Raw genomic sequence first — 13,001 nt, 5'->3', positions numbered from 1 at the left:
ATTTGGCATCTATGATTCAATCACCTACATATCTTAAAGGAATACAGAGGATTCCAGAGTTGGAAAAAATCTACGTGAGATTTTTCGCATTAGTACGATTCAGTATCAAACAGTCCGCCCAGTATCTGGAGTCAAGTATCCTGAGCGCAGTTACGGGAAGGACGGATGAGGCACAGCTTTACGCATCAACTGGGGAGTTTGTGTCGGTCGGTTTAAGAGCTCTTTAAACGTTTGTAATAATTACAATTTCCCTACAATCGCTTGCTGACAGTAAAGCGAGCTCAGACTCGGTGTAAACTGAAATGTGCGGTCGAGTTGTTTCGACGCTTGTGCTGGTGTTGCTGTGGTGTTGCGGGAGCGCGCCGGGTGAACGGGGACTGAAGGTGTCCAGGAGAGCACCGAGGACTCGCTCCTGTCTGGACTTGCCGGAGGAGATTTTGGAGCAGATGTTTGGGAGGCTCTCAGTCGGAGTGCTCAGTGCGTTTCATCACACCTTGCAGCTCGCGCCTCCAGAGCGCCAGAATCTGACCTGTCAATCAGCGTCTCGTCTAGCGCGCGACAGACCACGTACCCCAGTAAACTTCCTCAGCCTCTCGCCATGGGCGTACAGGTAGGGCTCAAGAAGTGGGAATCTTATGGAATTAACGACTCCGCTTTCTTAACACTTCTAATACATTAAAAAAACGATACACCTTTTGCATTCCAGGGTCTGTTTGGGCCCAGTAGCTTATAAAATACCCATAATTAAACAATTTTTTAAACTAAAACCATACTGTATCTAGTTTTACTTTTTACCCGCTGTTACCTAAATTGCCCCCTTTTTATTAACTCTTTCCACGCCATTGACAGAATTGATCAGCTTTCCGTGTTCTCACTGTTATACGGTAGGGGGCGCTATTACGCATCTTCTGAAAGTGTGCAGCTTCACAGAACAGGAGCAGAAACAAGCGACAGAAGCATTACTTATGCACGTTGAAGTTTTTTCAAAAAAAAAAGAAGACAAAAAATTCTCAGCTTTTTGTTAAAAATTTCATTTTTTAAAATAACCCACATTCAAATGTGGGTTTTTAAAAGAGGCTCTGTTCTTTATTTTAATATATATTGCATGTTCAGATATTCATTCAACAAAATATTCTGGGGTCCATGAAAGTCTTGTGAAAATTATCAAAAATGCTGGCAGTGTCTGGCAAATAAATAAATAAAAAATGCTGGAAAGAGTTAATACATACAATTTTGAAATTCTTTGACATTTTAAGAACTACAGCAAAAAACAGTGTAATGCAAGAAAAAAAAGAAGTTTATTTTAATATATCAGGTGAAATTAATAAGAGCATGATGTATGAACTCCAATGACTTGTATTTCATTAAATTAGTTTGAAACTTACAATTTCTTTTTCCAAACAAAAGTTCATAGACCAAATTTTTATAACTTTTGCTTTATAAACAAAATGCAGCCCCAGTGGGGAGGACAAATGTGTGAGTGTAGGACAGAGGCTAAATGTATTTTACAGAAGTAATTTGAGACAAATTTAACAGATGTAAAATAAAAAAAATAGCCGCAGAGCAATTAAATGTAAACGTTAACCATATTATAAATATTATAAATATTTGATATTGATTTGGTCAAGTAATTGATTTCACTTAACACAAAAAAACGATCAGTTGTATCAAATTAAGGTAACCTGGAGTAGTTAATAATTTCATGCGTGAAGCTACACTTCACTAAATGTCAAAACAGACCGAAAGCAAAGGTGTTACAAGTGAGTTTAAATGGTTTTCTCTTACAAATTTTTTTTCCCCCAAAATCTGAAAAAGGTGTATTTTGACAATATCAACTAACCTACAAATATTTATCTTCATACTAAAAACTATGGATTTTTAAAGAAACATCATGTACCTCTTCTGGGTCAAAACAGACCCGAATGCAATAGGAGGTAACTTTTTAGTGCTTATGAGGAATAATTGGAAATCAGAAAGCCATTATTATTGAGTTTAGTGGCAGCATGAATGCAATCCAGTAATTGGCCCCTAACTGTATATTATATAAAAATACAAACAAATATGTTGAGTCTATTCATTCAATGTCTTTTATTCGATTCGGCTGCGTGTTCCCCACATCAATCATATACTGTATGTTTTGATGTATTTGCTGTTTATCTGCAAGAAAAATAATTATTTTTCATTATTATTGATCCAAGAATCTCCCATGATGCAGCAAGGTACCCTCGATACCTCCCGGAGGCGTATTGTTTGTGTAAGGGATGCCTGACCGGGCCGAACGGCGAGGAAAGTGACCGCTTCCGAAGCACCCCAGTGTACATGCCCACCGTCATACTGCGCCGTACCGGCTCGTGTGTCGGGGGTCGTCATTCCTACACGGAGAGCTACGTGTCCATTGCCGTGGGATGTACTTGTGTGCCTTTGTTGGAAAGACACCGGAAAACACAGAAGAGCAACCCAAATGTGAAAAGAGTCTCGTCTAAAAATGCAGTTAACAGCACCTTTAGAAGAAATTAATTAAACTGATAAAAATTTTTTCACTATCTGTAAATGTTTCTTATTTCTTTCATTTTTACTCTCACCAACTGAAAGAAAAACTAAACAGAACTTGGCACTGCAGACTAGAATCTGCAGCTGTGAGGGCGAGCAAAAGGAAAACTTTCAGTGCCAAAATACAAACATTTACTAATCCAAAGTACTTGGGAAAAGCCAGTCAGCATTGTGGTGTTAAATAACTAATACAGTCCAGCTGTCAGCAAGTATACAGAAGATCAACGCTTCTTTTACACACGAGTGTCATAACCATTCGATGGATATCATTTACAAGATTTCAGCTTGACTTTGTGTCAGCCCTCCTATGATTACTTTAATAAAAACAACAATAACACTGGTAACACACGAGCCTTGTGTATGGTATATTGTATACTAATGCATTTTAAACATTCACTTCTAGGCCCATTTTATGCTTAGAAACAAAGTCAAACTGTCTGAAATGGTTTGCTTCAATTCTATGACTGCAACTTTAAAAGATGTGTGCAACTGACAATTCAAGTCAGCCAAAGCATAATCAAAGACTGATCGTGAATCTCTGATCAAGGGCCAAATTCTCAGCTGTAATGTCTGGATCCTGGATATTTATTGTTCCAAATAATCGTTCGCTGATGTTTGACGGGAAAAACAAGATTATTAGATTGAACGCCTTTCATGAGAGAAGGTTTGATTCATAGTTAACGTAGCAGCGGAATTCATTGGCCAGATTGTGATTGTGTTTCGGTAAAAAACTGCATATCTTCAGATCCATAAGTTTGCCAGCATGCCCCTCCATAATAGCCCCTGTAAGAATAAGGCAAAGATTACAATACAGATCATGAGCGAGAAATATAACATTTATTCTTTATATATACAGTATATATATACACAATATCACACACACGTGTGTGTGCATGGGCATCGGAACCATTGTATGTAGGTGGGACAAGACCCACCCACTTTTTACGACCAATGATATTGGACCCACTCACATATTTATGGTGTCTAATTCAGCATGTGTCTGTTTACCTACCCCTAACCGATAAACACTTATTATTAAACACATGTTAGATGCTTTATTTCCACTTTTCTAATATATGAAAATAAATGCCTTTCCGATCTGATATGTGATGGGGAAAGGGAGTAGAGCGAGTTCGGAAAAAGGCAGATTCGAAAACTTGATGCCATGCATCTTACCCCTACACTATTGCCGCTGTAAATGAATCCATGTTTTGCGTAATTTTGAATGGCCCAACCAGACGTTTAGTAAACAAGGCAGTATATTTGTACTTAGTGTAAATGGCATTTTGCAAATTTCTTCTGAGAGAGGACCCACCCAACTTTATTTTGCTTCTGACACCCATGAGTGTTTGTGTATAGATGTGTTCATTTCCACGTGCCTGTGCAGAGCAGGATTTTGCCCTTCGTGAGGTATTTAACAGTGAGTGCCACCTTTCCGAGACACTCCTCAGACAGGTATGGAGGGTCTGCGATGACGATGTCAAAGCTCTGAGGAAGGAGATCCTCAGGGAGGCACAGAGGGTTGTTGTAATCATAAAAGACAAACTCTTCTCCATATGCTGCGAAACGTCGGTCAAACTCCAACAAAACTGCAGACACTCTCTCCGACCTCATGAATTCCAAATGTTTCAGCTTTTGATACACACTCGGTGCACTTATACAAGCTATCCTACAACACAGGAACAGAACATTTGGCTGAGAGAGGGGACACATAAAAGGGCAGTAACGTAAACATTTTTTTTTTTTTTTTTCAGATTTACTATGTAAAATGTTTTATACACAAATATAAAAAACACAGTTAAAAAATATGGGATCAGTAATATTTGTATTTAAAAAAATAATACTTAAATTCAGCAAGGGTGGTCTATGATTTGATTGGTCAAAGATGTTTAATGTTACATGATTTCTATTTTAAATAAATGCTCTTTTGAACTTTTTCATCAAAGAATCCTGGAAAAACATATATTAGTTTCCACAAAAATATAAAAGTTTTTGACATTGATAATAATATAAAATGTTTCTTAAGCAGCAAATCAGCATATTAGAGTGATTTCTTTCTGTAATGATATTTCACAAAGTTACTGTTTTACTGCATTTTTTATTTATTAAATTAATGCAGTCTTGGAGAGTATGACTTGCTGAGTGATAATTCAAATAATAATGAATGTGTTTGTCAGGAGCTGATTAGATATGCAATGTTAGGAAAACACAATATTTCTGAAATCCAGTAATCAAATGCTGTGTGGGTCTCAGTTTTCAGCGATTTCAGGCTCATGACTAGTGGCTGTCTGTGTGTGCAATTCCAAAACCAGTAGGCTTTTATAGAAAGTAACAACTTATAATATAACAAGTAGTAGAAGCAATGAATTATGCATAATCTACTGCCACTGTAAGAATATCATGTAATCAAAAGAAAAGTAACTGTAGTCTGAATAACAGTATCTTAAAACGTAATATAATCCAATTACAAAAGTAAAATCAATCGTTCAACCGATTCGTTAGAAAGCAGACATTATCAGTTGTCGCCATCTACTGGCGTATCGAGGTAAATGGCAGTAAGGGCAACAGAATCACTGTCACCACTGCCCTTTTACACATGCCAAAACTATTAAGTTTGACCAAAGGAGCTTGTGTGACCAACCTCCCATGTTCCCCGGCTTGCTGCATGATTTCCTCTGCTAACCGTGTGGCCGTGTCTTCACTGTACCAGAACTGACTCATGCGCTGTTCACAAAGACATGAGCTCAGTACGCACTTCATGTATATATAACGAACGAATATATACAATATAAAGTATAACAAATCATTACGTAAGGCACTTAGACTACATTTACTCTACCCAGTCTTCCTCCACGGCACCAACACAGAACTTGTCGGTTTGTGTCGCGTCTTGGTCCAGTCCCGTCCTTCCACTCTCGGCATAAAACTCTTCCAACGCTGAAAGTGTCGCCGCGGAGAGCTGAGGCACATCATCGTCGCTGTCACTCATTGTGACAAATCCTTGATATAAAATGACACGGAAACAAAAACGAGGAACGCTGAAGAAACATTCGGTACAGCTACTTCAATAATGATGCAAAGAGTCTCTGCTAACTGTCGTAAACGATATTAAATATAGAAGTAACTTAAGTTTTAACCAGACTTTAAACTTACCTTACCAATGAACTACGCCGTTAGTGTGTGTTGCAGTCACTTGCACACCGAACAGAAAACAGCTTCACACGTGTTTGCACTACGGTGGCCGAGCGAGTACACGCTATATTCCAACAACGGCTGAAAAGCGAAACGTACACATGCCAATATTCCCAGAACAGACTATACATTCACACAGACAACATAGTAAAATGTAAACCAAGAAAGACGTCTCACTTTTATAGCAAGTTTATATACACTTTACAGATCATTTTTAGGCATTCCAAAATAACAATTAGTGCTTTGAACAATGGAAACAATGACCATCAACACGCCCTGAATAAAACAGCTGACATCCCTCGATCATAATTTTTGGTATTTTATTGCTACAGCAACGTTGACTGTGCCACAATTCTGAGTATGTGCTAGTGTAAGTGGAACATTGTTTAAGTTATTGTTGAAAATCAAAACCTCGATGGGAATATCAAGTGACCATGTGAAAATTGTCCTTAATTGATCAGACATGAATTCTGATGAAAAACACTTTGTGTGATACTGCTGTGATCAGAGCGAAATAAAGGCAAAAAGTAAAACTACAATCAATCAAATCAATCAAAAAGAAAAACCCAAACTAGCCCCCTTTCATTCAGGTCAAGTTGTAATAAAAAAGTTCTGTCAACTATAGTCTTATAAAAACTTTTCAGTCCTTTTTTTTTTTTTAAACACTTTCATTTTTTGTCTTTTTCAAAAAATATATATACACCCTTAAACACAAAAGTGATTTGGTTTTCCAAAAGAGCCTTCCTGCAAACAAAGTTTCATTGGGAAAGGCTTTTTTCGTTGTCATGGCAAGCACAGCTCACAATCCTAGGTGCCGTGAGTGCAGTACGACACGGTTCTATTGTCGCTGTAGACACAGCTGGATCTGAGCTGTGAGAAACCAAATACGAAGGCACTCGAGGAGAAGCGTCTGCAAAAGACTGTGTGTGTGTGTGTGTGTGTGTGTGTGTGTGTGTGTGTGTGTAAAAAGGGGGATGAAGGGATCCGTTTTAAGAAAGATTACCCCTCTGCACTTCATAAATGTTCATCCGAGGACCTCTCAGTGGCAAAGTAAACAACGATCAGATCAGACTGAGGATCATGGCCCACTGGCCGCCCCCTCTCGGCCTTCGCCGGCCTCTCTCCTCTCTGGAGGCATGCGTGTCTGAAGGCCCATAGGCAGAGCAGAGAGGCGTCTCGGCCTGTGCTGCGCTGAGCATCTCCATGGTTTGGCATGGTGAAAAGCTTCTCTGAGTGGCAGAGGGGGTGGAGAGGGGAAGCTGCTGAGGACAGTTGCTGGAGGAAGTGGTTTATTTGACACACAGAAGCCCCCCCACATTGGCAACAAACTCCTCCAGGCTCTTAAGGAAGGCCACCTTCTGTTTGCGGTCCATGGTTGGAGGCGTGCTGCTGGCAGTGAGGTTGTTGAACGCGTCCGCCAGCCGCTGGTAGATAACGGCATCCCTCTGATTGGAGAGCAGCGTCTCTACCAGTTCTGAATACTCCACCTAAGAAAAACACAATCACATCTATATGTCACAAGATCATTGTCTGGCTATCACCAGACCAAGCTCAATTTAAGATTGAACATAGGTCTGGGGAGTCTGCTATGTATTTTCTACTGCACAAGAGGCGTGATAAACGAGCATAAATTAAATGACTCTGTATGCAATTGGATAGTCCTTCAACCAATCAGACCACAAGAGGCGTGATCAACGTGCAACGACCCATCGCTTCTCTATCCATCATCGTGTTAAACCCGCCAATAGCGGGCCAGGTGGGTAAGCCAGTCTGTGATTGGTTCCCGCAAAAGTGTAACAGAAGCAGTAGAAATTAATGTACAGGTTTCCAGACTGAGCTGCAGGGCGAAATCAAATCTTCGGCAGATCAGGCTGGGTTTTCCCAGTCTAACAAGATCATGTTTCTTTGTTAAAATTCACTCAAAACTTTATCAAATGTACTTCCAGGTAAGTTTATTTTAAGTGAGTTAAACAGTGCTGTGTACCTGGTGAAGGCACACTAGTGTATAAAGTGCTTCTCCAGCTGCTACGGTCATCTCAGTGTTGTGCTTCTGGAGCACAAGCATGTCAAACACCAGCTATGGAGGAAGAGAGAGTGAGCGTACATTATAATAAACACATTTTATACATGTATATTAATCCCAGACAATTACATATTACAGTGAAGGTTAGTGATATATTGGATCTTGTTTGACATTTTGAGATAGTCAACATCAACCAATAATAACTTTAAATTAATATTTTCTTTTTTTGTGCATCCTAAGTAAATATTGCGTAAAGTATGTTCACTTAAGTTAAATGTTCTCTTTTGCTGTTTATCATGTATTCTACCGTTTAAATGTAATAAAAAAAAAAGAAATTAATAATTTTATTCAGCAAGGATGCATTCAATTGATCAGAAGTGATCAAGACATTAATAATGTTACAAAAGATTTCAAATAAATTATGTACTTTTTAACTTTTTATTAAATCTAACTTTTGATTCATTTCAAGAATCAGAAAAAAAAGTATCACAATTTCCAGAAAAATATTACGTTTGCCAAATTGATAATTAGAAATGTTTCTTGGCCAGCGAAATCAGTCTATTAGAATGAATTCTGAAGGATCATGTGACACTGAAGACAGGAGTAATGATGCTGAAAATACATATTAAAATATATTACAGTAGAAAACAGTATTTTAATATTTCACAATATACAATGTTTTACTGCATGTTTTCACTTTTGAACGATGGTGAGCACAGAGACTTCTTTCAAAAACAAAACAAAATCTTACAGACTCCCAACTTTTGAACAGTAGTGTATATCTGCATTAAAGGGATAGTTCACCCAAAAATGAAAATTAGCCCATGATTTACTCACCCTCAAGTCATCCAAGGTGTATATGACATTCTTCTTTCAGACGAATAAAATCTGAATTATATTAAAAATGTTCTGGCTAATCCAAGCATTATAATAGCAGTAATAGTTGCTCTATTTTTGAAGTCCATAAAAAATGCATCTGTCCGTCAAATAACGTGCTCCACGTGGCTCCGGGGTGTTAATAAAGGCCTTCTGAAGCGAATCGATGCGTTTGTGTAAGAAAAATATCCATATTTAAACATTTATTTCATTTTTTTCAATGGCTCTGCATCAGCCGTCCCCGCACCATCACTTCTGGCGAATAAGGTCAAAATAAATGCAAAATACCGGCGCGATCATAGATATATACATAGATTCCTCATTAGTGCCTGCGCAGATCGGTCGAATGAGGCATCTACGTACATACAGTGAGGAAAATAAGTATTTGAACACCCTGCTATTTTGCAAGTTCTCCCACTTGGAAATCATGGAGGGGTCCGAAATTGTCATTGTAGGTGCATGTCCACTGTGAGAGACATAATCTAAAAAAAAAAAAAACAGAAATCACAATGTATGCTTTTTTTACTATTTATTTGTATGATACAGCTGCAAATAAGTATTTGAACACCTGAGAAAATCAATGTTAATATTTGGTACAGTAGCCTTTGTTTGCAATTACAGAGCTCAAACGTTTCCTGTAGTTTTTCACCAGGTTTGCACACACTGCAGGAGGGATTTTGGCCCACTCCTCCACACAGATCTTCTCTAGATCAGTCAGGTTTCTGGCCTGTCGCTGAGAAACACGGAGTTTGAGCTCCCTCCAAAGATTCTCTATTGGGTTTAGGTCTCGACCCATCTTCAATGCTCTAACTGAGGGAAGGAGGTTGTTCCCCAAAATCTTGCAATACATGGCCCCGGTCATCCTCTCCTTAATACAGTGCAGTCGCCCTGTCCCATATGCAGAAAAACACCCCCAAAGCATGATGCTACCACCCCCATGCTTCACAGTAGGGATGGTGTTCTTGGGATGGTACTCATCATTCTTCTTCTTCCAAACACGTTTAGTGGAATTATGACCAAAAAGTTCTATTTTGGTCTCATCTGACCACATGACTTTCTCCCATGACTCCTCTGGATCATCCAAATGGTCATTGGCAAACTTAAGACGGGCCTGGACATGTGCTGGTTTAAGCAGGGGAACCTTCCGTGCCATGCATGATTTCAAACCATGATGTCTTCGTGTATTACCAACAGTAACCTTGGAAACGGTGGTCCCAGCTCTTTTCAGGTCATTGACCAGCTCCTCCCGTGTAGTTCTGGGCTGATTTCTCACCTTTCTTAGGATCATTGAGACCCCACGAGGTGAGACTGACAGTCATGTTTAGCTTCTTCCATTTTCTAATGATTGCTCCAACAGTGGACCTTTTTTCACCAAGCTGCTTGGCAGTTTCCCCGTAGCCCTTTCCAGCCTTGTGGAGGTGTACAATTTTGTCTCTAGTGTCTTTGGACAGCTCTTTGGTCTTGGCCATGTTCGTAGTTGGATTCTTACTGATTGTACGGGGTGGACAGGTGTCTTTATGCAGCTAACGACCTCAAACAGGTGCATCTAATTTAGGATAATAAATGGAGTTGAGGTGGACAATTTAAAGGCAGACTAACAGGTCTTTGAGGGTCAGAATTCAAGCTGATAGACACGTGTTCAAATACTTATTTGCAGCTGTATCATACAAATAAATAGTAAAAAAATCATACATTGTGATTTCTGGATTTTTTTTTTAGATTATGTCTCTCACAGTGGACATGCACCTACGATGACAATTTCAGACCCCTCCATGATTTCTAAGTGGGAGAACTTGCAAAATAGCAGGGTGTTCAAATAATCGTGCCAGTATTTTGACCTTATTCGCCGGAAGTTATGGCACTGGGAAAACTAGATGACATTCGTCTGATAAGAGGTAAAAAAATAACATAAATACTGTTTGGTTTCTCGCAGAAACCGATCGTTTTGTTTCTTAAGACATCAATGTGTCGCCATGAGCCGCAGGGTTTAATAAGGATTCGTATGTCTATGTGTTTTTACTCTCATTGCTCTCATACTCTAAAATATCCCCATTGACATGCATTACACGACTATCAGACTGCAACGATTGGAGTTAAAAATCTTAATTTGTGTTCTACTGAAGAACCAAAGACACCTACATCTTGGATGCTCTGGGGGTAATCAGATAAACATAAAATTTTTGGGGTTTTTGGGTGAACTATCCCTTTAACCCTTATGCAGTGTTGAAAACCCTGTAACATCCTTTGTGTTCCCAATCGAAAATAACAGGCCTTTAAAGATTGCTTGTAAATCGTTATGCTATATTAATCACCAAATATTGGATTCAATCTTTTTGTCAACTTGTTTTTGTTCAATTAGGACAGGCTTTGTATTTCTTTTTGGATCTGACTGATCGCAGGCCTCAATCTCAATTTATGCACCTCAGTTTTTGAGTAAAAAAAAAAAAAAGCATTATTTGTGGATACATTTGTCAATATTCAACAAAATATGGGAAAAATTGCACTGTTTAAAAGCAGTTAAACACCAGTACGATGAATTGTCCAGAATATTTTATTTTATTTAATATTGACAAAATTACCCACAAATAATGCTTTTTTGGGGGTCAAAAACGAAGGTGCATAAGCTGGCTTACAATTAATCAGAGGCTTACAATTAATCAGATCTAAAAAAAAAATACAAAACCTGTCCTAATTGAAAACAAGTTGACAAAAAGATTGAATCAAATATTTGGTGATAATATGGAGTAATGTGAGATTTATAAGCAATTTTTTGTAGGCCGGTCAGTTTTGACTGGGAAGTGTAACAAGAAAAAGTCAGTTTCAGTCCTATGTGATAACATTTAACTAGCATTTTTGGGAAAAAGAAAATCCTCTCCGGGGTCAAAATGACAATAGCCACACAGTTTTTTGCCTGTTAAAAACCAGTTGACCACTTGTTTAGACATCACGTGACTCACTTTAAGGAAATGTCGAGTTGCAATAAATAGGGGTGTGTCCTTTTCTTGTGTCTTGGCACACTGCTCAGCCAATGGGGACAGAGCCTCAAGACACAGCTGACTGATCTCTGAGCTCATCCTGCAGTGTGTGTTAAGGAAAAACACTAGACCATAGACACCATAATTCAGTAACAAAATCTCTCAATGAAGTCAGAGACATCAAACAGAATATGCTTAGCAAGCACTTCATTAAATAACATGAGAACATAAGTGTAAACAAACGGTTTTCTGTATACACAAAAACAGCAAGGATACGAGGTCATGCCCAGCTCCAGGGAGCACATGAGACTTTTGAAGAGTTCCTCAGGCAGCTGAGGGATCTTCTCTGGGAAAATCTCACAGATGAAGGTGATGAGCTTATAATACTGGTTACACAGAGAGGGGAACTGGGTCCAAGAGACAGATGGAGAGAGTATATTAGAACAGTAGCGCACCTTTTACTTCAAACATCGGAGTTTGCAATGAACATCTGAATAAGTTGATTAATCATTTTTAAAATACAGGTCCAAAGTCGAATTTTACCTTAAGTAAGTCCTGAGACATGAGGGGCAGCACAATATTCACCCCATACAGCACAACATCAGCAGCAGATACGGCCCGCCCAGCACCAGAACTCTGCTCCTGCCCGCGAAACACCTCATCTGCACACATAACACAGTTACACTTCATCTCACACAAAGAGGCTCACAAGTTACAATGTGAATAAATAATGTACACTCGTACCGGTGTCGCTAAAGTCAATGAACTCTTTGGACAGCAGGTTGGTGAGGAGCTCCATGATAAGCAGAAGATCCTGGTACTGATCCTCCTCTCCAGCCACATCTAGTCTCTTGCGACCCAGATTGTTCTTAGAGTAAACCTGCAGCAGCGTCAAGCATACCTCGTACAGTTTCATAGACTTAGTCTGTAGAGAAAGAGAGGCGGTGTGTTCAAATTCATAAAAACATATTTAGGATGCAGTGCACATACAGTTTTCTCTGCAAATAGTGCATGTGGAAGAATACATCCGAAATGTGAAATGTGTGGTCACACCAGAACCAATGCAAGCGTGAATGTCTCACCTCCCCCAAGTAGCAGATTTGTTTGTGCGCTACTTCCACAAACACCTCAATGATGAGGTTGACTGTCTCTGGTGAGTTTCTGTAGACCTCCATGAGCCCGATGCAGCTGGACAGGAAGTCCATGAGAAAGCTGAAGAGAGACGCAACGTTGTCGATCTGCGTTGCTTCAGCAATGCCGCACAGAGCTTCCAGAGTGGCCACGATCTCCTGCTTCACAGCCTCCTCTTGACAGATCTGAGCGAAGTTCTCCTGGTTAATGAGGTTGAGGAAGCGCTGCTGGAGTGGATGCAGTACCTGCAGCAC

The 13,001-nt window shown here is 39.3% G+C and overlaps 3 protein-coding genes across 6 annotated transcripts in view; 1 reads left to right on the top strand and 2 right to left on the bottom strand.

The window, feature by feature from the left end:
* Window positions 1-302: 302 nt before the first annotated feature.
* il17d (interleukin 17d) lies at window positions 303-2,517 on the top strand (the record flags this gene model as incomplete). Its single annotated transcript, XM_079822214.1, has 2 exons — window positions 303-610; window positions 2,199-2,517. The coding sequence occupies 2 exons, from the start codon at window positions 303-305 to the stop codon at window positions 2,515-2,517; spliced, it is 627 nt and encodes a 208-aa protein (XP_079678340.1).
* Window positions 1,278-5,794, bottom strand: eef1akmt1 (EEF1A lysine methyltransferase 1). 3 transcript variants are annotated; one of them, XM_079822213.1, is made up of 5 exons: window positions 5,709-5,789; window positions 5,390-5,550; window positions 5,192-5,274; window positions 3,930-4,219; window positions 1,278-3,333 (listed from the first exon to the last, which is right to left on the bottom strand). In XM_079822213.1, exons 2-5 carry the CDS (start codon window positions 5,537-5,539, stop codon window positions 3,203-3,205), a joined length of 654 nt encoding a protein of 217 aa, XP_079678339.1. In that variant the 5' UTR covers window positions 5,540-5,550; window positions 5,709-5,789; the 3' UTR covers window positions 1,278-3,202. The 3 variants fall into 3 exon arrangements, with proteins under 3 accessions (XP_079678339.1, XP_079678337.1, XP_079678338.1); XM_079822211.1 differs by having other exon boundaries at window positions 1,281-3,333; window positions 5,704-5,794; XM_079822212.1 differs by having other exon boundaries at window positions 1,281-3,333; window positions 5,390-5,588; window positions 5,704-5,752.
* A 121-nt stretch (window positions 5,795-5,915) lies between these two features.
* The window catches only part of xpo4 (exportin 4), a 47,875-nt gene continuing 40,789 nt past the window's right edge, over window positions 5,916-13,001 (bottom strand). For both annotated transcript variants that reach the window (XM_079821076.1, XM_079821077.1), the window contains 7 exons: window positions 12,699-12,992; window positions 12,361-12,541; window positions 12,160-12,278; window positions 11,893-12,023; window positions 11,599-11,716; window positions 7,727-7,819; window positions 5,916-7,229 (listed from right to left, as the gene is read on the bottom strand). In XM_079821076.1, coding sequence (XP_079677202.1) covers window positions 7,032-7,229; window positions 7,727-7,819; window positions 11,599-11,716; window positions 11,893-12,023; window positions 12,160-12,278; window positions 12,361-12,541; window positions 12,699-12,992 — 1,134 coding nt within the window. In that variant the 3' untranslated portion in view covers window positions 5,916-7,031. The remainder of the gene's footprint in view (window positions 7,230-7,726; window positions 7,820-11,598; window positions 11,717-11,892; window positions 12,024-12,159; window positions 12,279-12,360; window positions 12,542-12,698; window positions 12,993-13,001) is intronic.

This window comes from Gobio gobio (genome assembly GCF_949357685.1).
Source record: "Gobio gobio genome assembly, chromosome: 7".
NCBI classification, from domain to species: Eukaryota; Metazoa; Chordata; class Actinopteri; order Cypriniformes; family Gobionidae; genus Gobio; species Gobio gobio.
This window is presented reverse-complemented; position numbering and strand designations above follow the sequence as displayed.